We start from the raw sequence: 26,566 nt of genomic DNA on the forward strand, positions 1-26,566 counted from the left end.
CAGGGATTGAACACGCAACCTCATGGTTCCTAGTCGGATTCTTTAACCACTGTGCCATGACGGGAACTCCACAATTGGGTTTTAAAAAGGCCTTTGGAAGAAGTTTTTTTTTCCCCCTGTAAGACAAGATAGGAAAAAAAAAAATAAGCAAGATGATGGTGTAATAAATTGTTGGTAAAGCAATTTTCCTTTAAAATTTTAATCTTAAAGTAATAGTGGAAGTGTTAAAATCTCTGACTTTTCCTTCTGGCCTACGGCAGTAACTTTGCCTGGATATGGATCTCCATGGGAGCTTTCCTTTTGACGCTTGGCTACCCATGGCATGCCATCATTTCCCTCTCCGCAGTGATGGATTTAAGGATTAAAAAATGAGGAAAATAAATTCTTCCTCCCAAGTTATCCTGAAGTAGTGAAGAACCAGCACAGTTTCGGGGGGAAATTGTGATTGAGAAGATTCTCTTAGAATTGGTCATATTTATAGCTGTGAATTCACATTGTGTAATTCGACTTGCATACCTTTTAAAATTCAGTATAATTTACCAGGCAGTTATTAGCGATTAAGGTTATGTAACCACATCTCATAATAGCTCTGTAGTATAGGAAGTCAGCAAGCTTCATCATGTGCTAAATAAGGAATTACCATAGACAGAGTTGAGAAACATTGACAGTTTTCACCCCAAAGTGGGTCACTTAAGTGCCATTATTATAGATCATAAATTAAAATTCATTAGCATCAGTATTTTCACTGGAATGTAAAGTAGTGCTACTGTGGTGTATAGGAGCTCATTGCTCACCATTAAGTTTTTCATTGCTGGAGAAAACCAGTGGAATTTATTGCGGTTTACATTGGACACAGATGTAGATGATGATTTTGTAAACTTACTTTGAATAAATATTTCAGTCATGATGAAAGTGTTTCACCACAAGAGTGTTGTCGTGAAAGTACTGTATTCCCTTCTCGTCCTCTGATTTTGCAGTTAATGCCAGGGTTTTAAAGGCAGGTGTAACCCATTACCTCAGATGATTTAGAAGCTTTAACCTGACCTTGAAAACTTCATTTTACAGGAATTGGAGATTTGTTTTCTTTACATGTAGTTGTTCTGAACACTGTAGGGAATAACGTGGGAGTATGAAGTAGGAGGACTCCTCTGAATATTTCTCAGAGAGTGGTTTGAATAGTCATTTGATTGTTTTTTAGGCAAAACTATTATGGGGATCATTGTTTCAAAATTTTTTTATATTTGAATACTTCTGCATGAGTTAAATTATAATTGTACTAAATTGGTGAGATTTAAAATTAACAAATGACTAGGAAATGATGACTTCTTTGTTCTTTGTAGACATGGGGACGCAGCCTTCTGAAACTTTATTTTGAGAGGGCATCTGGCTGGCTGACAAGTCCCCTGAGTATCTGGACATCAGACAGCTTTAGGTAGCGGCCTCAGTTAAATAGGTCCCAGAGAAAATGATGATTCTTTTGGGATGGGATTAACTTTCAACACATCCTAAGTGATCAGCGTATTACTCTTACACATTTATGATAGTGTTTCTTTTCTTTTCCTTTCTTTTCTTTTTTTGACCATGTCCCCAGGAGTGTAGTTCCCAGCCTGGGATCAAAGCCTAGCCACAGCAGTGACAACACCGAATCCTTAACCTTTAGGCCACTAGGGAATTCCTGATAGTGTTTCTGTTTTTCTTTCATGAAGAAGTAATTTCAGCCTGAAATGTATTTATTGAACAGGATCTAATGTAGGGTGTACAGAATTTTTAGGCAGCATTTAGAAGTGCTTTCCTGGAGTTCCCGTCGTGGCGCAGTGGTTAACGAATCCGACCAGGAACCATGAGGTTGCGGGTTCGATCCCTGCCCTTGCTCAGTGGGTTAACGATCCGGCGTTGCCGTGAGCTGTGGTGTAGGTTGCAGACGCGGCTCGGATCCCGCGTTGCTGTGGCTCTGGCGTAGGCCGGTGGCTACAGCTCCGATTAGACCCCTAGCCTGGGAACCTCCATATGCCGCGGGAGCGGCCCAAGAAATAGCAACAATAACAACAACAACAACAACAAAGACGAAAGACAAAAAAAAAAAAAAAAAAAAGAAGTGCTTTCCTAATACCAAGTCATTTTATTTTATTTTCCCACTGTACGGCAAGGGGATCAAGTTATCCTTACATGTATACACATTTTATTTTTTTAAGGACCCTATGAAGTAGGGACTACAACTAACATATAGGGGTGTAGGTATTTTTTTAATTGCTCTTTTCCAGGTGGGAAAACTGAGGCAGAAACAAGGTGAAATGTCAGCTCACATCTTATGGCCCAGAGTATTTCCATGAGTGATTCCTCAACTAGCAAGTTTATAAACTGTTGGATTATTTTGTCTACCTTGGAATAAAGAAAACTATTTCACAGTTATAAATAAGAGCTTTCTGTGATTGATTTTGCTATTTTTATTAGTAAAGTTCCATTACTTATATCCATAAATTATATAGTTTTCTCTTTCCTGTCTCTCAGTTTGCCATTCTCCTTTAGATAGCCTTAAAAATTTCTTTATAATCCTGTAAAACATTTATCCTTTGCCTTTAACATTTAAGCTTGACATTCTTTCTTAGGAATTGATAACCTTTTTCTTGGTCTTCCACAGTTTATATTAATAAAGTCATGATTCTAAACTTCGTAGAAGAAAAGAAATGTGTTTGCAAATTACTTTCAGAATCCAATCACAGTTTTATGGAGCTTCTGAAACTCACCTGTGACTCCTTAAAGACCTACATCTACTTTAGAGACACGTTTGTTTGTTTGTGGAAGCAGAGGAAATTAAGGGACTATAGTCCTTTAAAAGAGAATAACTTTTGTCCTATAAGTAGAACATTTGCAAGTTAGGTCAAGTGAAGAACCTATGGTTAGATGTAAGTGGATCACCTGTAATCCATCTGAACTGTGGTTCTTATCTGCATTCCTTTGTATCTCAGTTTCTTTGTTACTCTGGCTTCCTTAAAGCTTTTCTCTTTGTATTTATTTTTCAGCAATTTGACTATGATAATATGTTAAATCGAGGAGTGTGTGTCGTGAATGTGCTTGAGTTTCTTGATCTAGTTTTGGAAAATTTTAGGATATCATTTCTTTAAATATTTCTTCTGCCATATTTTCTCCCTTCCTTCTGGGACTCAGTTTTCACATATGTTCTACAACTCTGGGGTACACTGTTTTCTATTTTTTTTCTATTTGTTTAATCTTTTGTCTTTTAGTGTGGATTATTTCTCTTGACATCTCTTTTGTTCACTAAATCTTTCCTTGGCTGTGTTCAGACTGCTTATAAATTTCTCAAAGGAATTCATCACCTCTGATATTCAGGGGTTATTTATTTATTTATTTATTTATTTAGCTTTCTTTAGGGCTGCAGCCACAGCATATGCAGATTCCCAGGCTCGGGGTCGAATCAGAGCTGCAGCTGCCAGCCTATGCCACAGCCACTGCAACACAGGATCCAAGCTGCCTCTGTGACCTACATGAACAGCTCATGGCAACGCAGAATCCCAGACCCACTGAGAGAGGCCAGGAATCAAACCTGCATCCTAATGGATACTAGTCAGATTCGTTTCTGCTGTGCTACAGCAGGAATTCCTTGGGGTTTTTAAATAGCATTTCTACTGGACTATTTTTTATAATTTCCATCCTTCTACTGAAATAGCCCATTTGATCATGAGTATTGTCTACTTCTCCTCACCCCAGATTCTTTTATATAATACTAATGGTTGTTTTAAAGTCCCTGTCTGATAGTTTCAACATTTAGGTCACCTAGGAGTCTTTTTGATTTTTTTTAAATCTCTCAACAATGGATTTTTCTTACATTGTGTGTGTGTGTGTGTGTGTGTGTGTGTGTGCGTGTGCGTGTGCGTGTGCATGAGGGAGTGAGCATATGTGCACACGTGTATGTACGTGTGTGTGTGTGTGCTGTAATTTTTATAGAATGCTAGACATCATGTTTAATAGAGACTAAAGTAATATTTAGGCTCAGAAATGAACATGCCTCTTTTTCTTCTAGGTCATTAGTGTTTGGGGGAAGTTGAGTCAGTCTAGTCAATAACTGGTCTGGGTTTATGCTTTGAGTTGCCAGGGTTACCTTCAGAGTACCACTGGCTTCAGGTTCTTCTACCTGTGGGCCACCATGACCTTGCCTTTAGGTGGACACTAGGGTCCTGGAGGGTTTACTCATGGCTCCTTCTCCACCTTCAGCTTTCATCTGCAAATGCCTATGCCAGAAAGGGGGCTCTTTCCACCCTCTTGCCCCACCTCCATGGTATACTCCTTGCTACTTGATGCTCAGCTTTTGCTGGAATCAGGGCAATTACTTAGTCCTTCTGGTCTCGTTTCAACCTTAGGCATCCCTGTGCACCCGGGCTTCGGGGGTTGGACCTTCTGGGCATTCCTGCCCTGCTCGCCAAGCTAGCCAGACTCTGCCTGTTTGTGTCTGATATTTGGGGGTTATTTATTTATTTATTTATTTTATGTGTCTGTGGTGAGTTTGGGCAGGAGACACTTTCCTGCCCTTCTTCTGGGAGGAGCTGGGTTTTGCTTTTTTGGTGTAGGCTTCTGAGTCCAAGGGGCAGGATGCGTGACTACAGAAGGAGGTGGATTTTGCTTCTACTCTTCCCACAGTGGCCCATGGAAAAAGAGAGCTTGCCGCCATTCCCGCAGTGGTTTAAGGCTTTTGCTGCACAAGAAGAGGATTGGGGAAATAGGCAGAGTTTCATGGCGTCCCCACCACCTGCTGCAGGCCTGTGCCCTGGAGAGGGAGCCTCTCCTGCTCTTGTCCTTCCCATCCCCATCTTTCCCAGGAGCACCTGTGAAGGCTTTCCTGTGAGTTCAGATTCTCCCTGTGTCTGGGGCTCCCAGTTACTCCAAGCTGATAAAGTAGCTTCCACTTGGCCTTGAACGTTTCCTTCAATTTTTGACGGATTTCTTTTATGTGCTCTCATGGTGGCCTGTTCCTCCCATGTGCTACAAAGTGTGACACAGTATCTGTACCTTGTCTTCTTGGAGGGGCTTTTCATTCCTCAGAATTCAGTTCCCTTGTGACCACAGTTCTCTGATGGATATAAGAAGACTTACGATCTTGTTGATAGCCTGGTGTTTTCTGAAGTGGGAGTGACGGTCTCTCTGGCTCTCTTAAGCCGTCATCTGAACTGGACTTGCCCATGTTCCGGACTTTCAGATCAGCCACGGGTTTCCAAGCCATTAGCCGCCCTGTGAGGAGACGGTCCACAGGCCAAGCAGCTTTCTGTTGCTTTCAGTAAAGGGGCCTTCCATGCAAGTGGGAGGCAGCGTTTGACCATACCTGGCTATTCTTTAAGTTATTTTTCAGTTCATCTGATTTTATGAAATGACCTTCAGAGTGACAGTTTTTGTTCCAGTTCCCTTTTCTTTTCTTCCTTTTTGCTCATCTTGGAGAGCACATCAAAGTTTTAAAGATGTATGAAAAACCTTGCAAGGTAACCCTGATGTGCCTGGCATGACTTATTCCTTCAATTCAGAGCTGTTGCTGTTGAGCTGAAGAAAGGTCAGGCCTTGCTGTGTTTGTTTAATGGGCCTCAAGTTGTTTCTGCAGTTTTGTTTTGTTTTGTTTTGTTTTTTTGGTTTTGTTAAGGATAGAAGTTTCTTTAACCCAGTGTGTCTAGACTCTCTTTAATCCTAGACTCCCTTCAATAAACACAAAGATCTCATACTTCTTCTTTAATAAGTCAGATCAAGCAACCTGACTCAAAACAAACCAGAGGGGTAAACGGCTGCTTTGTCTTCACACTCCGTCCCCCTTCTGCTCCGTCTCTCCCCCAACAAGCATCACTGCAGGACTCACCGGTTTCTGCCAGTGAACTGAATCTGGATGTTGCTCATCATTTTCTCGTGGCATTTGCTGAGAAACAGTCAAACAGAAAATGGAAACAAATCTATTTAGAAATCCAAAAGGAGTATAGCAGGACAGTGGAGGCCATTCCCTCGCAGCTGGATATCAGCTTGCATGGGCCTTGGGACGGGACCCCTGCTCCATAGAGAGGCTCCCTCTTCTGCAGAGGCACCAAAGCCCTTGCCTCAGAGCCAAGTACCTTGTTGCCGGCAGAACAGTGAGGCACACCTGCTTGTTACCTTATTTCAGGATGAGAATTTGTGATATTGCCTCCACCCATTTATGAACTTCTGCCTCTGAAGTACCCACAGATGGTCATTTTAGAGGCCAAAAGGTAGCGACGAACTTCCGTTCAATAAAGTAGGCAGTCTCGTTGGAAATAAGCATGTTTTTTTTCCATTGAGGTCCATGAGGCTCTTTCCATTTTTTTTTTTTTTTTAATTTTCCCACTGTACAGCAAGGGGGTCAGGTTATCCTTACATGTATACATTACAATTACATTTTTTCCCCCACCCTTTCTTCTGTTGCAACGGCTCTTTCCATTTTTAATGTTAAATGTACGTTCTATAAACATTTTTATTCTTCCTGAGTTTGCCGTGATGGAGAAGAGCTTGCTTAGCTTCTTTCGAACTCATTACTTTCATAAATTATTCCTGGTATAGTTCTTCTATAAATAAGTGTTGGTTAAATGTATAAAGGAATCTTTAAGCTCCTTTTCCATTCAAAATTTTATGACTCTTTATCTAGAATTCAGAATTTTAGGGTTGATAGGAAGTGTGTTCTTTTGGAAGCTGGTTTTCTTTCAGACTGGATGTAAGTTATGTGTTCATTTTCTTGCTATTAATTTAAGTGCATATAGAGTAGCAGAAATATACCAGTGGACCAAGTTTATTTACATGTTGTGGTTTTTCACTACTCAGAAGTTTTAGGCAATGAGTACTTACAATATAAAGAGCGAGTTCTGAAACACCTGTACTATTTTTAAAAGTATTTGAAGGCCATCTCCGTCTCAGCAGAAACTTACGGTCCTTTTCCTCTGGTATTAGGTGATTAGTGCATGTAAATAAGTTAAATGCATTTAGTTTTTTCCTTTAGTTAAAAAGAAAAAAAATTACATGTGTAGCACAAATAGTTTGATCACTTTTTTTGGGCCGCACCTGCAGCATACAGAAGTTCCTGGGCCAGGGATTGAACCCTCTCCACAGCAGTAACACTGGATCCTTGAGCGGTATACTGAGCCACCAGGGAGCTCCTGATCACTTTTTAATTTTGAATTTAAACTAACATTAAGAGGCAACATAGAAAATACATTCCAACTTTGCTACTGACAAGCTTTAGCTTATGTAAGTGCATGATCGCTGCTGGGCTAAAAAGTGAAGGCCTGGTGGAAATAAGTTGAAGCACGATAAATATCCTGAGCCACAGTCAGCAGGTTGGGGGCCTGGGTCTCCTGCTGATGAACCAACCCAAGTTCTCCTCCCAACCTCCGCACAAATGTGTCTGCCCTCCTCTTCCCTTCCTCCCGGCTGTGGGGGACCAGCTTGCCTTCATGTCCACCTGTTGCTTCCAGCCAGCGACTCTGGTCCATCCAGTGATGAGAGCCAGCTCCCACTGTTCTTCTGGTCTCTGAACAAGAATGCTTCTCTTTTGATGTTTTCTAATAACTGGATCTGCTAGGGAGGAAGGAAAGACAGGCCTTTTCATTCAGGGCTCAGCGTGCTGTGGCGCGGCCAGGATAGTTCTAGGCAGCAGCAAGATAGAGGGGGAAGGACAGAGGGGCAAGTCCCTGCTGTCGTCACGTCACCCTGGGCCTGGGTCCTCATCCTGTTCATGTGTCAGGGTCATTGATCAGAAGTCACCGAGCAAGGCCTGGGCTGGCTTGTGAAAAGCATGGCGGTGTTTTCAAAGCCACAAGGTTGCTGTTGAAGCTGCTGCTTGTCCCACAGCTGTGGGTGTGCAAGCATAGGTGTACGTTAACCTGCTTTGCAATTTGGCTTTTCCCTCTGAATAACAAAGGGACCTGTGAATTCAGCATGTGTTATTTGTGATAAATTAGAAAGTGGTAGTCCAATATTAATCAGCATGTTGAAAATGACAGACTAAAAGATCGCAGTGTTGAAAAAATGCTTTATATATATTTTAATGAATAAATGGATAGGCACCTCCATTTATCTTTGTGATTTCTTTTTGCTGGTGGCAGCTTTGAGATATGATTTATTAAAATTATAAAATTACCTTGCTTAACTAGTGTGTAATCTTTATTAAAGGTAAATGTGTGTTTTTAAAGGTAAAGACAACCTTCATTCTGAAAAATAGGAAATTCATGCATTTGTTTCATACTCTTATGCATGGCCAATTACAAATTTAATTTCATGCTGACTTGCTTGAAGAGATAGAATACAATCCAAGCTTTAGGAGTTGGAACAGCTATGGAACAATGTATCTTATGGATACAATTACCACCTCTTTATAATGTCTTTCTCGCACTTTATTGTTCTGAGGAGCCAACTGTAAAGAAATATTCTGCCTTGTGGCTTTTATGTTTTATCTTGGCATTCAGATCACAAAAGCCTCTATGGTTCATTTTGAAACTTGGAGAGAAATGATACTGGTATGATGTAAAGTTTAATTACCTTCTGCAGATTGCTTTTGGAGGTATAGGTAGTCAAAAAATAAAAGTGGTTTTACATTTCAGACATAGAGAATAGCTCTTTTTAAATCTCTTTTTTAAATGTGGAGGTTTTATTCAAAATAGAGTCTCTCCAGAGCAGGCGAGTTGGAATGCCTTTGTGTAACAGTTTGCATGCTCTTATTGCCATGAAAGTTTATATAATCCCAGCCTTTATCTCTGTTTCTTATTTAGGAATATAATGACTTACTGAAAATTTGTAACAAAATTTCACATACCTCCTGAGAGGCAATATCATGTTTTAGGGTTAAATTGTGAAGGATGGTGTGAGGTCATTTGAGCAATTTTTTAAAAAATAATAAAGGTGTCTATACAGGGAAAGAACTTATACACATGAAGATGTGGTTTCAGCTCCTTGGGATGGCATGCACCACATCATGCAGGAAAGCTGAGGGGAGTGTGTTTTTCGTGATGCAACCTGCTTTAGGAACAGATGCTTCCTGAAGCTTATCACTGGTGGTGTTCATAATCTGTTACTATTGGAAGAATTTAGGTGACTTGTTCTGAACATTAGTCTGATACTTGGGAGCAGGCTTCAACAAATCCAACTCAGGAATTTCAGAATCACCTCCAGCTGAAATCTGGGCCTCCCACCTAGACATAATACAATAGCAGAGGTAAAACCGTATCTATTTGAAGTATTTAGGGCCACGACTCATCTAATATGAGACTTTGAAGGGCCCAGGAATTTCTGCTGGAATTCCAGTGTCTACTCATTTAATATACAATGTTCATACTTTGGTTGTAGAAATAGCCCAGGCAAGCTTAATGAGTCCGAGTGGCTAGGAAGTGGTTTTTAAGCTGGATTGTACATCCCCATCACCTAGAGTGCTCTCTAAACTGGGCACCACCCCCAAGAGAGCTGATTCCACGTGCCGAGGAATCTGCGTTTTAGCCAGGTAACCCAGGTGATTCTGAGGAAGGTGGTCCAGTGACAAACCTTTGAGAAACACTGGTGGTGGAGAAGTGTATACAGCAGGGCCTGCTTAGTGGGTGTATGATCAGTGCAGTTGTGCAGGCCTCCCACTCAGAAAGGCCCTGTACTTGCCTTAACATTCTTCCATGGCCTTCTTGAAGTTCTTAATCATTTCTTCTCTCTCTCTTTTTTTTTTAGGGCCCACCTGCAGCATATGGAGGTTCCCAGGCTAGGGGTCAAATCGGAACTGTAGGTGCCAACCTACGCCCCAGCCACAGCAACGCAGGATCTGAGCTGCATCTGCAACCTACACCACAGCTCACGGCAATGCCGGATCCTTAACCCACTGAGCGAGGCCAGGGATTGAACCTGTGTCCTCATGGATGCTAGTCCGATCTGTTAACCACTGAGCCACGACGGGAACTCCTTAATCATTTCTGAATGAGGAGTCTTGCATTTGCATTTTCCTCTGAGCCCTGCAAATTGTGTGGCCAATTCCCTGTGCAAGTTTTTATTGTGTATTACTGAAATTGTGTTTCTTGACTTGTGAATTGCAATTATTCAGTAATGATTTTTTTAAACCTGTTTGTATTAGGCTGTAAATGCCAAGGCCACTTCTAAGCGTTAGTAGGGAATGAGTATCATTCTTATAGGACATACAGTAGGAAATCCTAAGAGTATGATTTTTTTCCCCAAGGAAATGAAATTTTTATTCCTAGTCTTGCACATAGGAACCCATGTTTGTGTAATTCTAAAGCACTCTTATTTTTTCTCCTAGGATGGTACAAAACAAAAAAGAGAGCGGAAAAAGACGGTCTCCTTCAGCAGCATGCCCACAGAGAAGAAAATCAGCAGTGCAAGTGACTGTATCAATTCCATGGTGGAGGGTTCCGAACTCAAAAAGGTCCGCTCCAACTCTCGAATTTACCACAGGTATTTTTTACTGGACGCCGACATGCAGAGCCTGAGGTGGGAACCATCCAAGAAGGATTCTGAGAAAGCCAAGATTGACATTAAGTCCATCAAGGAAGTGAGAACAGGAAAAAATACGGACATATTCCGCAGCAACGGCATTTCGGACCAGATATCTGAAGACTGTGCATTTTCAGTCATATACGGAGAGAATTATGAGTCACTCGATTTGGTTGCCAACTCTGCAGATGTGGCCAACATCTGGGTCACGGGACTGCGGTACCTAATTTCTTATGGAAAACACACACTTGATATGTTAGAAAGTAGCCAAGACAACATGAGGACTTCTTGGGTTTCACAAATGTTTAGTGAAATTGATGTAGATAACCTTGGACATGTAACGCTGTGCAATGCAGTGCAGTGTATCAGGAACCTCAATCCTGGTTTAAAAACTAGCAAAATTGAGCTGAAGTTCAAAGAATTGCACAAATCCAAGGACAAAGCTGGTACTGAAGTCACAAAGGAGGAGTTTGTGGAGGTTTTCCATGAGCTTTGTACTAGACCTGAAATTTATTTCCTTTTAGTCCAGTTCTCAAGCAATAAAGAATTCCTTGACACCAAGGACCTTATGATGTTTCTTGAGGCAGAGCAGGGCGTGGCACATATAAATGAGGAAATAAGCCTTGAAATTATTCACAAATATGAGCCATCCAAAGAGGGTCAGGAAAAGGGCTGGCTTTCCATAGACGGGTTCACTAATTACCTGATGTCATCTGACTGTTATATATTTGATCCAGAGCATAAGAAGGTCTGTCAGGATATGAAGCAGCCCTTGTCTCATTATTTTATAAACTCATCCCATAACACATACTTAATAGAGGATCAGTTCCGGGGTCCCTCTGATATCACAGGGTACATCCGAGCTCTTAAAATGGGCTGCCGGAGTGTGGAATTAGACGTATGGGATGGGCCTGATAACGAGCCTGTGATTTACACGGGCCACACCATGACCTCGCAGATTGTTTTCCGCAGCGTCATCGACATTATTAACAAGTACGCATTCTTTGCTTCAGAGTACCCGCTCATCCTGTGTTTGGAAAATCACTGTTCTATTAAACAACAGAAGGTCATGGTCCAGCACATGAAGAAAATTTTAGGAGACAAGCTCTACACAACATCGCCCAACGTTGAGGAATCTTATCTGCCATCCCCAGATGTCCTGAAAGGAAAGATACTCATTAAAGCAAAGAAGCTTTCCTCCAGTTGCTCTGGCGTAGAGGGAGATGTTACCGATGAGGATGAAGGGGCCGAGATGTCCCAGAGGCTGGGCAAAGAGAATGCAGAGCAGCCCAACCTCGTCCCCATGAAGCGCTTCCAGCTCTGCAAAGAGCTGTCTGAGCTGGTGAGCATCTGTAAGTCGGTGCAGTTCAAGGAGTTCCAGGTGTCCTTTCAGGCTCAGAAGTACTGGGAAGTCTGCTCATTTAATGAAGTGCTCGCCAGCAAATATGCCAACGAGAACCCGGGGGACTTTGTCAATTACAACAAGCGCTTTCTGGCCAGAGTTTTCCCCAGCCCGATGAGAATTGACTCCAGCAACATGAACCCTCAAGATTTTTGGAAATGCGGTTGTCAGATTGTGGCCATGAACTTTCAGACCCCGGGCCTGATGATGGATCTGAACATCGGCTGGTTCAAGCAGAACGGGAACTGTGGGTACGTGCTCCGGCCAGCCATCATGAGGGAGGAGGTCTCTTTCTTCAGCGCCAACACCAAAGACTCCGTCCCGGGAGTCTCGCCCCAGCTCCTGCACATCAAGATCATCAGCGGGCAGAACTTCCCCAAACCCAAAGGATCAGGGGCCAAAGGCGATGTGGTGGATCCTTACGTCTACGTCGAAATCCACGGGATCCCAGCCGACTGTGCCGAACAGAGGACGAAAACTGTGCACCAGAATGGAGATGCCCCCATCTTCGACGAAAGCTTTGAGTTTCAGATCAACCTGCCGGAACTGGCTATGGTGCGCTTTGTGGTCCTGGACGACGACTACATCGGGGACGAATTTATTGGCCAGTACACGATTCCCTTTGAGTGTCTGCAGACGGGCTACCGCCACGTGCCACTGCAGTCTCTGACCGGGGAGGTCCTGGCGCATGCTTCTCTCTTTGTCCATGTGGCCATCACTAACCGGAGAGGAGGTGGGAAGCCTCACAAGAGGGGCCTCTCTGTGAGGAAAGGCAAGAAGTCCAGGGAATACGCGTCCTTGAGAACACTGTGGATTAAAACCGTGGACGAGGTGTTCAAGAATGCCCAGCCCCCAATTCGGGATGCCACAGACCTGAGGGAGAACATGCAGGTACGTGGGGAGCTAGGCCTCTATGTGTGTGGTTTATGAGTACGTTGGAGGGTTTCTTTAAACAGTAGTGTATTTGATCTTAAATACTTTGCAAATTCCAATTGGTTAAAATGTTTACCCCAATCTCATTTTTTTTTTTTTATCATATCAGTTTCCAAAACCACAGTTGGTGTTGAACACATTGATGACATAGCAGAATAAGCCAGCCTCGTTGCTGTGTCATTCACCATATCCTGGGCCTTGTTAACTCCTACGGGACAGTCCCCTGTCTTCTCTAAAAGTTTGCCAGGGACGCTCTGGTACTTCTGAATATTCCTTGGCCAAGACACAAATTGACAGCCTCTCAAAGTAATAGGACACATCGCAGTCTTTTCTTGCGGAGCTGTGGTGCTGGGGGAAATAGCCCTTAAACCAGCCAGCGTATTTGTATATTGAGCCTCCTCTTGACTTTAGAACACAGCTAATTGTTTAAGTAAAAGACATATGCTGCCTGATTCTGTTAGACGTCTAAGAGAATAATTACATCTAAACCACATAGTGGCTAAAAGCAATCAGGATTCCATATGTAATTATGTGTTGTCTGCATGACCAGCAGGATACTGGGGCCATGAGCAATGCAGAGTGAGGCAGCAAGGGCTACCTCCCCCACACCCTGGCCCCAGCCTGTCCCCATGTGTGACCATCATTCGGTGTGTTTAAAAACAAAAAGCCAAAGATACATATACACACACTCACTGTATATTTCCTTCTTTCTATGATAAGCAGAAAGCCAGCAGCAAGTAAAATAAAAAGACTTTCCCGCAATGGAGCAATTTTATATTTTGTCTCAAAGCCAAAGCTTAACCAACACGGAGGGCATTTGCCCCTTTCTGAGGGTGCTGCGTTTGGTGGACCTCAGGTCTGAGCAGGCCACCCCATCCCTGCCCTACAGGTGCTGTCATGCCCGGGGAGCTTGACCATCATCCCTCCAGGGCCCTGTGCTTGCGCTGAACCCACGAGGCAGCCACGCTGTGTGGTGAGCACCTGCTGCCCAGAGGCAGCTGGGCTGGCGATGCAGCAGGGGGCAGACGGGGCACCTTAGTTCAGGGCAGGCAGCGAGAAGGGGCAGTGGACAGTGAGTAGGAGAATAAACAAATGGGACAAGAGCAGGTGAAGAAGAAATCACGGGGTGCAGTGGAGTGGCTGGTGCCCCCTTAGAGCTCTCAGTAAAGATTCATTGTTACACGCAGTCAACCTCCAAGTGACTTTGAACAAAATGAGGCATAGCTTCATGCCCATGTTTAAAGCAATAGTAATAAAAAACCATGTTTAAAATTAAGGTGCTCCTCATTTCCAAGGCCTGGGGTATTTGAGAGCAGTAGGCACAGGCCTTGAAGGGCCTGGATCCCTCCCCTCTGGCTGCCAGGCACAGCCCGGGGCAGGATCCAGGTGTGCCTGGAGTAACTCAACGTTTCGGTTCGAATGTTCCTGTTCTTGTAGCACATTAAGAGCATAGGCCTCATTCTCAGGTGACTTCAGGTAAAATCCTGACCCCTTGGCCTCCTAGCTGTGACCTCAGTTCAAACCACAGAGAGGCCACAACTGAGGCTCAGCTGCCTCACACACACCTGACTGGTTGAGATGGTCAGATCAAGTTATGTGGAGTTCGTAGGCCTCATCCCAGGTGCTCAGAGAATGCTGACTTGTGGCATTTTCTCAGGGTGGCATGGTTCCCTTTCATGGGCATTTCCTTTTATTTTATTTTTTGCTTTTTTTTTTAGGGCCGTACCTGGGGCATATGGAGGTTCCCAGGCTAGGGGTCGAATCAGAGCTGTAGCCACCGGTCTATACCACAGCTACACCAATGCCAGATCCGAGCGTCATCTGCGGTCTATACCACAGCTCATGGCAATGTCGGATCCTTACTGCACTGAGCGAGGCCAGGGATGGAACCTGCTTCCTTATGGATGCTAGTCAGATTTGTTAACTGCTGAGCCACGACGGGAACTCTCTTCAGTGAGAGAGTTGGCACATCTCAGGTGTTTAGAAAAAGGGGGCCTTGAGAGTGGGGGGTGGGGGTGGGGGTAGAGAAGCGCCGAGATCAGCGGAGATGGGACCAGGGGAAGGGGAGGCCGAGGTACCCATGATCTCCCACCGGGCGGACCTCTGCAGAAACCACAGCCTCCTCCTTGCTCCTTTAGCTGTGGAACTAAACGGTGAAAACGGGTGAGAGAGATTTAGGTTGCTACCTCGACAATACTCCTCTCTTTATTGGATGGCGGCATATTTGATACTTATTTTAAACCTGATTTTTTTTTCTTAATCTTTACTTTTGAATGCAGAAGCCTTTTTTGCTTTGTTTTGTTTGCTCATAATTACATATCAGCACCAGCGCTGCCACGAACTTTGATCTGAAAAGAGGCTCTGCCCTTCAGAAGAATTTAACTTATTTGCCTTTTCTGTACTTTTGATAACTTGGTATTACCAGTGTCTCTAACTGTGTTTACTTTGGAGGAGCGCTGTTTTTCCCAGGGTAAGATAATTATTCAACGTCTGTCATAACATGGCTAATAACTGTTGTGTGGGCAGTCTGAGGATAGCCAAGTATATGGGGTACAATATCCACGAGAAATGGAGCCCCTGGTGAATCACATGGCGCCTCCTTTCTTTGCATGGAGCAGAATGCCGTCGTGTCTTTCAAGGAGCTGTGCGGCCTCTCGTCCGTGGCCAACCTCATGCAGTGCATGCTGGCGGTGTCTCCCCGCTTCCTGGGACCCGATAACACGCCCCTGGTGGTCCTGAATCTCAGCGAGCAGTACCCCACGATGGAGTTGCAGGGAATCGTGCCCGAGGTGCTGAAGAAGATCGTGACGACTTACGACATGGTAAGTTGGCGCTTTGCAGCAGAGCCTGGGGTGGGGAGGATTGTCTGAGGGTGCTGAGTGCTGAGGGGCTCTGGCTAAGGCATGCTTTCGCCGTTTTGGAAAAGTGATTCCCCTGACCTTGCTGCATTCGAAAGACTTCAGTGTTATGTTGTCGCTGTTTTAGAAAGCAAAATTCAGACGCTTGTCTTGGTTGGATTGAATAGGCGTTAGCTTTTCAAGAATATGTCTGAATTGATTTCTGAAGCAGATGCTATATTCCGCACAGATCTAGTAAGGAATTTTTAAATCTTTCCCTGCAACCAGCCGTTGATTCACTTCTTTTTGTTTTCATTTTCCGCACTGGTAAAGGTGAGAAATTTAATTGTTTCCCCCGGCCTGGGAACTTCCCTATGCCGAGGACACAGCCAAAAAATAAATAAATAAGTAAAAATACTTTTCCCCCCATGCTTTTTAGGGCCTCACCTGTGGCATATGGAAGTTCCCAGACTAGGGTTGAATCAGAGCTGCAGCTGCTGGCCTACGCCACAGCCACAGCAATGTGGCATCCCAACCAAGTCTGTGACCTAAACCAAAGCTCATCGCAACACCGGATCCTTAACTCTCTGAGCGAGAACAGGAATCAAACCCACATCCTCATAGATACTAGTCAGGTTCTTAACCCACTGAACCACGATGGGAACTCCCAGTAAAATACATTTTGAATACCATCAGAGGCAGGTGCTTCCACCACGTGACCACTCTCAGTGATGCTTTCTTTCCTTACAGCAGCTGCTCTGAGATGCCTGTAATTGGTAATCAGTTTAGCCTTAATGTAGAATCCTCAGGATACCTAGAATATTGCATTTTTGCACTTAAGGTCTATCTTGCATCTTCTTAATTGCATCCTGTTCTTGCTGTACTTTGTGGTTTTTCATGGCTCTAAGGGAATGCTGTTGGTGGGTGAACAACAGCGTTCCAAGCTCACAGAGTAGTTGAAGCTGTCAGGATGGGTGGTGAGGGCTGACAGGTCCCCTCCTGAGGTCAGAGTTTAGGGTGGAGTTGGACACTCCCTTCCCAGGTGGGCGAGGCTTGTCACCTGATAGGTTCCGTGTGCTCAGAGGTAAGAGGCCTCACTCACCAGCTCATCTAAGAGCATGAGCTAAGACCACAAATCACCAAGCTGCTTCTGATGCAGCCTGCTGTGGTCTAAGACAAATCAGGATTGGCATCGTAAAGCTTAGTAGAAGTGTTTCTTACCATTCTATAAATTGGTGTGAAAGCTGCAATTCAGAGGGATTTATACAGTTTAAAGGAAAGAAAAAAATGCTTTAAGTCAGCATTTCCCACAGTGTGTTTCTTAGGATGTTAATAAGTGTCACATGGGAGAACGGGTTCCATGTTGAAGTAATTTAGGGAAATACTGCTTTGAGCAAAGTTCATCAGATGTGTTCACTCTAGGACTGCTTAAGGCCTTTTACTTGCTGGCAGTGACTTCCCAAAGGTGATGGACATACTTGGCTTGACCATGGGGTACTAGTTTCAAAACCAAAAGTTTAGAAGGATTTTTGTTCTTCATCTTTTTCACTTCTGGGCCTTACCCACCCAAATCTTTGGGTGCATAAGATGTGGAAGTTCAAGTGAGGAGAATGTGTTTTTTGGTTTTTGGTTTTTTTTCCTTTTTCTGTCTTTCTTTTCCCCAGTTTTATTGAGAAATAATGGACATCCATGTATAAGTTTGGTTTGATATTGTGAAATGACTAACACAGTAGATTTATACAGACGCAGTTTAGAAAAGAGAAGAAAAGAAAAAATGTTGTGATGAGAGCTCTTAGGATTTACTCTTAACAGCTTTCCTGTATATCAGTCACCATGCTGTATACATTATGTCTCTCGTACTTACTTATCTTATAATTGGAAATTTCTACTTTTCTACGTTATGCTCTTCCTTCCATTCTCCCTCTCTCCACCCTCTACCTCTGATAACCATAAGTCTGATATCTTTTCCCTGAGTTGGTTTTTTGTTTTGGCTTTGCTTTTGTAGCTTCCACGTTTAAGTGAGGTTATACAATATTTGTCTTTTTCACTTAGCATAATACCTTCAAGGTTCCTCTGTCTTTTGGCAAATGGTAGGAATTCCTCAGGGTTTTTTTAATGACTGAATAACATGCCATTATGTATCTATCTCACAACTTTTTTTTTCTCTTATTTATTTATTTTTTATTATGTAAATTTATTTTCTTTTTATAGTGATTTTTATTTTTTCCATTATAGTTGGTTTATAGTGTTCTGTCAATTTCTACTGTACAGCAAAGTGACCCAGACACACACTCACACACACACACACACATACACATTCTTTCTTGCCTTATCCTCCATCATGTTCCATCATAAGTGACTGGATATAGTCTTTTTTATTTTTTTACTATAGTATAGTTGTTTTACAGTATTGTGCCAGTTTCTGCGTACAGCAGAATGACTCAGTTATATATATATATATATTCTTCTAAAATATTCTTTTCCGTCATGGTCTATCCCAGAAGATTGCCTATAGTTCCCTGTGCTATACAGTAGAACCTTATTGTTTATCCATTCTGAATGTAATAGTTTGCATCTTATAACACCCAATCCCATCCCATTCCCTTCCTGCTTTAGCAACAGGAACTGTTCTCCATGTCTGTGAGTCTGTTTCTGTTTTGTGAATAGTTTCATGTGCCATATTTTAGATTCCACATACGAATGATATCATATGGTATTTGTCTGTATCTTTCTGACTTACTTCACTTACTATAATTTCTGGCTGCATCCACGTGGCTGCAGATGGCATTATTTCATTCTTTTTTATGGCTGAGTAGTTATTCCATATATGTACCACATCTTCTTAATCCATTCATCTGTTGATGGACAATTTAGGTAGTTTCCATGTCTTGGCTGTTGTAAATAGTGCTGCTATGAACATAGAGGTGCATGTATCTTTTTAAATGAAAGTTTTGTCTGGATATATGCCCTCCTGTCTTCTTTGGAGGAATGTCTATTTTGGTCTTCTGCCACTTTTTGATTGGGCTGTTTTTTTTGTTGTTGTTGTTGAGTTGTATGAGTCGTTTGTATATTTTTGAGATTAAGCTCTTGTTGGTTGCATCATTTGCAGATATTTTCTCCCAGTCTATAGGCTGTCTTTTCATTTTGTTTATGGTTTTCTTTGCTGTTCCAAAAGTTTGCAAGTTTGATTAGGTCCCATTTGCTTATTTTTGTTTTTATTTCTCTTGCCTTGAAAGAGTGACCTAATAAAACACTTGTACAGTTTATATCAGAAAATGTTTGGCCTGTCTTCTCTTCTAGGAGTTTTATGGGATCACATCTTGTGTTTAAGTCTTTAAGCCATTTTAAGTTTATTTTTGTGTATGGGGTGTTTCTCACACCTTCTTTATCCATTTCATAGACACTAGGGTTGTTTCCATGTCTTGGCTATTGTAAATAGTGCTGCAGTGAACATTAGAATGCATGTATCTTTTTGAGTTAGTGTTTTTATTACCTCTGAATATATTCCCAGAAGTGGATGTGCTGGATCATATGGTAGGTCTATTTTTAATTTTTTAGGATCTTCTATACTGTTTTCCCGAGTAATTATACCAATTTACATTGCTACCAATAATAAGAATGCAGTATTTTAAATAGCTTATCAGTTCATTACTTAAAAAAAAAAAAGCAGTACTTGAGCTTTTTCCTAGGTCCCTACGCAACAGCCATACCTTGTAGCAAGTGCTAGTTGTTCCCTGCTCTTTCCAGCTTAGAGTTCGTGGTGATGTAAGAGAAATAAAGGACTGAATATTGGACACAGCAGGTGAACTACAGGGAGTGACAGTCACCCTGAAGAGAGAAGGACAGCCAGGGCCAATGTGTCTGTAAATACCAGGGGTGGAGGGAGCACTGTGCTGGGTACTGGAGGGGCCACAAGGCCTCTGTCCTCAGGGAGCCTTTTAGTCCCATAGGAATGCAGCCAGGGAGCAAGACATAAGAAGCTTAAGCTGAGTTTCCTTTGAAGGGTTAAATGGAAAGATGGGAAAAGAGAGGGACAAGTGGAAAAGTTTGAAGAGCTCTTCCATGCTATGACTGAGGCTTGCTAGTTCCCAACTCTAAATTTTATGTGAAGAAGCCAAAAGAAATAGCTGATGTTTGTAAATGCTTTTTAAACTTAAGCCACAGATAAGGGAGTTCTGTTGTGGCTCAGTGGAAAAGAATCCAACTAATATCCATGAGGATGCGGGTTTGATCCCTGGCCTCGATCAGTGGGTTGGGGATCTGGCATTACCATGAGCTGTGGTGTAGGTCATAGACACGGCTTGGATCAGGTGTTGCTGTGGCTGTGGAGTAGGCCAGCAGCTATAGCTCTGATTTGACCCCTAGCCTGGGAACTTCCATATGTTGCAGGTGTGGCCCTAAAAAGCAAAAAACAAAAACAGAACAAAACAAAACAAAATAGACTTAAGCCACATATGAAATCATTAGACATCTTGCAGACCTATGTCATTGACCAGCATCCTAGATAACTTACCCTCTTAGGTGTGTCACTGATCATGGAGTGACATTTCTCCATGATAACCTTTTAATAGGACCTTCCTGGGAATGAGGTGAGATGCCCCACGGAGGTGATAACTGGACAAGGGGCTGGGTACTGGGCGAGAGCAGGAGTTGGGATCATGACTGGGTTGATACCAAACCTTCACAGCACCCAGCACATGATGTGGCACAGGAGTCACTGGGCATCCTTTGGTTCCCTGCCCCTTGCTCTCCCCGGCCTGGAAGATGATAACACTTCTTAACTAGCTCTCATTTGCATGTAAATTCATAATTGTCCTGTAGAAATGATAAGACAATGTCTTAGCGTCTTTAAATTTTTGAGGTCTTGACATTAATCTTACATAATTGACATAGCTGGGCTCCATTATACCTAGCTTTAGTGATGCGTTCTCTTTTTAATTCCACCTGATAAACTAAGCTGTAAAATGTTTAAAATTAAACTCAAATTTTAAATATTTGCATTTTTAAAATTGCCATGTTGCTACAGCAATATTATAACTCTTACAATATTTTACAGTCCGCTTTTTAAGTGACTCTCAAGTTGTAACAATTTATTTGAGCTAGCTAAAGGAGTACACTAAATATTGATGGGACATGTCCTAAGGTCTTGGATAGCCTTCATTTTTGTAATGTTATATTGAGCTTAACTCAAAATTAATCTTAGAAATAAAATCTTGTTTCATTTTGTTGACTTCTCATTTATAGTTTGAAGACTCCAAATGAGAAGGAAGTTAAGTGTAGCTTGAGAAATCTGACCCCCACCCCCAAAAAGTCCTGTGTTGCTGCCAGTCTACACTGCCGAAGCCTGGCTTCCAGTGAGGCCAGGACTATGGTATCTCCTCAGACACATATTTCTGCTATCAAGATTGTGATTACCTTTCAGTGCTTAAATTCTTATTAATAAACGTGAATATCAGAAATATGCCATTGTCTTTGTGAAAAAGGAGAGAGCAGGGAGGGAGCTGATTATGGAACTGTGGACCACTTGTAAGCCAGTATGGAGGCTAGAAAAGAGGCCCAGGCTCAGGGTGGCCACACAGTATGATTTTCCTGGGATGAACCCTGCTTGTACACCTGTTATCCCAGCATAATTATTAACAGCTCTCCCTTTAACTCTTTTTTTTTTTTTTTCACCTTTTAGGGCCACACCTGTGGCATATGGAGGTTCCCAGGCTAGGGGCTGAACTGGAGCTCTTGGTGCTGGCCTGTGGCACAGCCACATCAACAGCAGATCCAAGCTACATCTGCAACCTACACTACAGCTCATAGCAACGCCAGATCTTTAACCCAATGAGAAAGGCCAGGGATGGAACCCACATCCTCATGGATACTAGTCGGGTTCATTGTTGCTGAGCTATAACAGGAACTCCTAACTCTTATTTTGATAATTAGTTATGAGGGCACTCTGACTGTGGCCCTTAAGTTGTCCTAGTGGCTCTTGTGATTATCATCAACAAACAAGTCTTCAGAACTGACCAGATTGTGTTTTTTTTTTACCCTGTTTGTGGTCCCTTCTTGGATCCTGGAAGTGGTGAGGTTTGAGGCTGGGACCTAAAGGAAGGCGGGTGTCAAAGTCATTCAGGAGCAGAGGAAGAAGAGAGGTACAGACACCTTCCTGGACCAGGCAGGTGGGGGTGAAATAGGAACAGATTGGTCTGGGGAGAGGGAAGGACAGGGTGGGCAGACAAGGCTTTCCTTCCTGGGAGGAGTTTGCAGTTTAGTAGAAGTGATGGAAGTGTATGCGTAGAAAGTGAAAGACGATAGGGAGAGATTTTAAAATATGTAAACAAATGATTTGGATGTTCACAGGAGAGAATGGTCAGGTTCAAGTTTAGGGATTTGGAAGACTTTAAGGAAATGTTGGCCTTCGAGCTGGACTTTCAAGAATGTGTCAGATATCAGCAGGTAGAGATAAAGGGAGGAGACCATTGTCAGATGAGGTCATGGGGTGAAACACGCTCAGAAGCCAGAAGCACGTGTTCTGGAAAATTAAAGTGTGGACCATGGCAGTTCTTGCACGTTTTTGAGCAGCAAAGGGTCGTGCTCAGAACTAGGAGAATGGACTATGAGAGGGCTGAGTCGAAAGAGAGCCAGAGGCCACCGGCTGAGCGACTTTATCTTGCAGATGAGAAAATGAAAATGGCGCGATACCTCAAACTAATGGCAGAGCCAGGTTTAGAGCCGGACTAGTCTGTTTGTCCAGTGTTTTTTTTTTTCAATCCAGATCGGGAAGAGGAGTCATGTCTGGTGTGTAGATGAATAATGAATCTGTCAATGAAGCCTTGATAGCTCCAATAATCACAATCTGAAGTTTTGTTCCTGCGGGGCTCTTGAAGTCTTGGGTACCTTATTTCTAATTCTTGCTCCCCATGAAGGTGGAGAATGATTCATCTTGAGGACTTTGGTGTGTATTAAAAGGCAGATTCGGGAGTTCCCGCTGTGACACAGAGGAAACGAATCTGACTGGGAACCATGAGGTTCCTGGTTCGATCCCTGGTCTTGCTCAGTGGGTTAAGGATCCGGCATTGCTGTGAGCTGTGGTGTAGGCTGTAGATGCGGCTCGGAACTGGTGTTGCTGTGCCTCCAGCGTAGGCTGGTGGCTACAGCTCCCAATTAGACCCCTGGTCTGGGAACCTCCATGTGGCGCTGGTGCAGCCCTGAAAAAGACAAAATAAATAAATAAATAAATAAATAAATAAATAAATAAAAAAAAGGCTGATTCAATGAGCTTAAAATAAGGAAGACTCTTCAACAGAGTAAGTTTTTCTCAAAAGGAATATGATCATAAGTGTCTGGACTTTTACTTGAGAAAAAAAGACCCTTTTAAATATTTTGCTTATGTGTAAATGAACTTGAGTGAGAATTAAGTATCACGATTATGTTTGTTGTCTTATGTGGGCTAAGGCTAGTTTAAAGGGGATTATGTGACCTGAGTAAGAGAGTCTGGTGGGTGGGTGGCTGGGCTCCTGAGAATGCTCTGCCAGGGCATTTCAGGACCACGCCTCCCTTCCTCTCCCGAAAATATGTAATAATTTTCATTCCTCATTTCGAACTGAAGCGATTTTAACCATCCCTTTAATGTGGATGAAAGAAACGATTCCGCTCCCTAGCTCCCTTTGCTTATGAGTTTCAGATTTACCGTCTGCTTTTGGCTTAAAGTTTTTAAATATTTTATGAGATCTATACTAACACATAGAGACCAAGAAGTCAGCCTTCTTCCTCACAGAGATAAAACTTTGGAAGTTTAAATATTTTGTGAAATGTTACATATGAGGAAAGTTCGCTTGAAAACTTTTTCATTGGACCTTGAGGGCCGTATTCTCAGTGAAACAAGCCCAGCACAGAAAGACAAGCCCTGCGTGATTCCACTTATACGAGGCATCTGAAATAGTCAAATTCGTAAAATCAGAGACCAGAGTGGTTGTGACTGGGCCTGGGAAGAGGGGGAAGTGGGGAGTTACAAATCAGCAGGCACCAAGCTTCAGGTAAGTGAGATGGAGCAGTCCTAGCCATCTGTGTACAGCCTTGAACCTGTGGCTAACAGTGGTGTATTGTACACGTAATGTTTGTTAGGAAGATAGCTTTTAAAGTTCAGTGTCCTTATCACAATAAACATTTTTTTAAAGAAAAAAAGTTCTTTCTTTGGTTTTTTTTTTTTTTTTTTTTTTTTTTTTTTTTTTTTTTTTTGTGTGTGTGTGTGTGTGTGTTTTTTGCTATTTCTTGGGCCGCTCCCGCGGCATATGGAGGTTCCCAGGCTAGGGGTCGAATCGGAGCTGTAGCTACCGGCCTACGCCAGAGCCACAGCAACGCGGGATCCGAGCCGTGTCTGCAACCTACACCACAGCTCACGGCAACGCCGGATCGTTAACCCACTGAGCAAGGGCAGGGACCGAACCCGCAACCTCATGGTTCCTAGTCGGATTCGTTAACCACTGAGCCACGACGGAACTCCTCCTTGGTTTTCTTATTGATCCATGAACTTGTTCTCGTCATTGCAGTTCCTTTGTCTCTACTTTCTATTTGAAATTAATTAATGTGTTTCAATCTTTATAGCATCACAAAAACCTTGATTTTAATTGCCTTCACACTTAATTGAGAAAGCCTCCTCCAGGGACTTCATTAGGAGAGAACCGTGTTAAAAAAGAGGAAGGAACAAGATGCTTCGTCTGGGAGGATGCTCTTTGCTTAAGTTACTGAGCAGCTCCTTCTAACTCATTACTTTAACTATTTCTTAAATAAAACAATATCCCTGAAATAAAATAGGTGAACCCAAGGCCGTTCCTTACCTGGGTATGTTGGCAGTCAGCATGCTGCATCAAGAGTGCTCTGCTTTGTGGTGTTGATGTGGTTCATGCGTTTGGCCATTGCGTACTGCAGGAAAGAGATAGCTCACACTTCACAATCGATGGAGCCTGCCCTGCCCATCTGGATGAAGCCAGAGATGATCTGTAATAAGGTTACTGTCGATCCCCATCCCCTCCGAGGCTCAGAACTTGACCTTAAAAGCATCTTTTAATTGGAGGTGTTAGCTTTCTCAGTTTTTTATAACTGTCGAAAAATAGAGTGTTATGCTTTGGGATAAGACTGAGCTACAAAAGAGAAAAAAAAAAAAAAAAAGATTTGGGGAAGGTGGATGCATCCTGCTGCAGGGGAGGAGCAGAAACCCAAAGGCTCTAGTTTAATTCAGTGATGAGGGAGGTCCAGCCAATGACGTTTCCAAAAGCAGTTTCTCTGGAATCGTTACAACCATACATACAGCTGACCCACGCAGAATGACCGCCACGCCTAAGGGAAGGGAAGAGAAACATCGAAAGGATAGGATGTGATGATGGCGTCACAAGTATCATCAGATCAGGTGTAGAGGCTGCCACTCAGCCATCAGAAGCGGGGAGACTGAGAAACTTCGGGAAGCTGATGCTTTAAGGTGTGATGTGGTGATCACACAACTGTATCTCTCATCCACTAGTTTTTTACACGTCTCCATAGCAACCATTGAGGAACACATATTTAGGAGCATTCTTACACACACACCCCACCCCACCCCCAATACAGTTGGGAAAAAGTAGCATTTTGGGGGCTGGCCAATCCCCTTGGAGGAGACTTCAGCATTAGCAGTTTTATTACCAGTTAAATTTGATACCAGCTCCAAGCTTTCTAGGAGAACAGTGATGCAGACTTTAATGGAGCCCCACATGTTGTCAGATGGTGTCTTCAAATGAGGAATGATAAACGGTTTTAAGTCAGCCACGGTATCATCTGACATACTAACAGTCTGATGTTTTTCAGTTCCTGGCTGAGGCAGGACACAGTAACTGAGGCACTGTCCAGCGGTCCTGGTAAATGAGAATGGGAGCCTGCTTTTGGCATCTCATCAGTTCTGGGGCTGGTTTCCTTTGAACCAAGCCACCTGGGGAGCTGTTATGGGGCTGTGGCTCAGGGCCAGGTGTTTGCTGGGGTAGATTTCTACTGTTTTACTTCTCCCTTAGAGCCCCTTCTGTTGCTTTTTAAAGGGGCAGAACAAGATTGCTTATTTTTTGAACACATTCTTTCACTGAATCTGGTAGGAAGGTTGTATCAAATAGATCTGAACCCTAAAGCTCCAGAAAAGTTAGGGAACTTCTTTTCAAGCCTATGATTTATGCAGAAGAACATCACATAATTTTTGATAAAACCATGATCATTGAAGAGCTGTAGTCTTTTTTCTTCCTGTACAAGAGCGAAGGAATTGCTTCCCTGTTCCACTTTGAATATTGGATTTTGTTCTTGTATAATTCCTGAAAAGTTTAATTTTGATACATTCTCTTCTTGGCTAGAAATAATTCATTTTGTTTCCTCAGTGGCTAAAGGTACCTCTGTAGGTTCTTTGCTGAGTTCTTCTTTCTGTCAAGGGACCTACAGGATATTTTTTTAGAAGTACTGTGTGCATCTCTAAAATTCTGCACATTCTCTACCAATAATAGAGTCCCCTTGGTGGCTGTGGGCATCAGCGGCTTGTCAAAGGGGAGAAGAAGAACTTGGCTTCTTCATCCTAGTTTGTTCAGTCAACTTTCTATCCCCCTTAGATGCTGAATAAATAGAACTGAATCTCCTGGATGCAGTGGTGCTGGTGACTTTCCATTTCTGTGGCTGTCACCCCCTCCAGCCCATCATCACCACAGGGCTGTGAGGCAGAGTTTGGGTTCAGCCTGCATACTCGGCTCAGATGGGAAAGGAAGTGTAGGTCTCCCAGTTCTCTCAGGGGCAGGTAGGGGGTCCCTCAATTTTAGTTCCGTTGCATAAACTTGATCCATTGCCTTAATTCACATTGTCCATTTTGGATTGTGCTTGCTCTGCTTCTTAGGTAAAATGCCCAGTCTCTCAGACTTTCTTTTCCCTTATC

The 26,566-nt window shown here is 43.0% G+C and overlaps 1 protein-coding gene across 4 annotated transcripts in view; it reads left to right on the plus strand.

Moving 5' to 3' along the window:
• PLCL2 (phospholipase C like 2) overlaps positions 1 to 26,566 on the plus strand; it is a 209,494-nt gene that overhangs the window by 112,887 nt on the left and 70,041 nt on the right. For all 4 annotated transcript variants that reach the window (XM_021069677.2, XM_084991835.1, XM_084991833.1 and 1 more), the window contains 2 exons: positions 10,283 to 12,769; positions 15,430 to 15,633. In XM_021069677.2, the coding sequence (XP_020925336.1) occupies positions 10,283 to 12,769; positions 15,430 to 15,633 (2,691 nt within the window). The remainder of the gene's footprint in view (positions 1 to 10,282; positions 12,770 to 15,429; positions 15,634 to 26,566) is intronic.

The sequence above is a fragment of the Sus scrofa genome, chromosome 13 (assembly GCF_054392235.1).
Source record: "Sus scrofa isolate SSC_HxYL_T2T_F1_AM1 chromosome 13, Sscrofa_HxYL_maternal_Yorkshire_Landrace_v2.0, whole genome shotgun sequence".
NCBI classification, from domain to species: Eukaryota; Metazoa; Chordata; class Mammalia; order Artiodactyla; family Suidae; genus Sus; species Sus scrofa.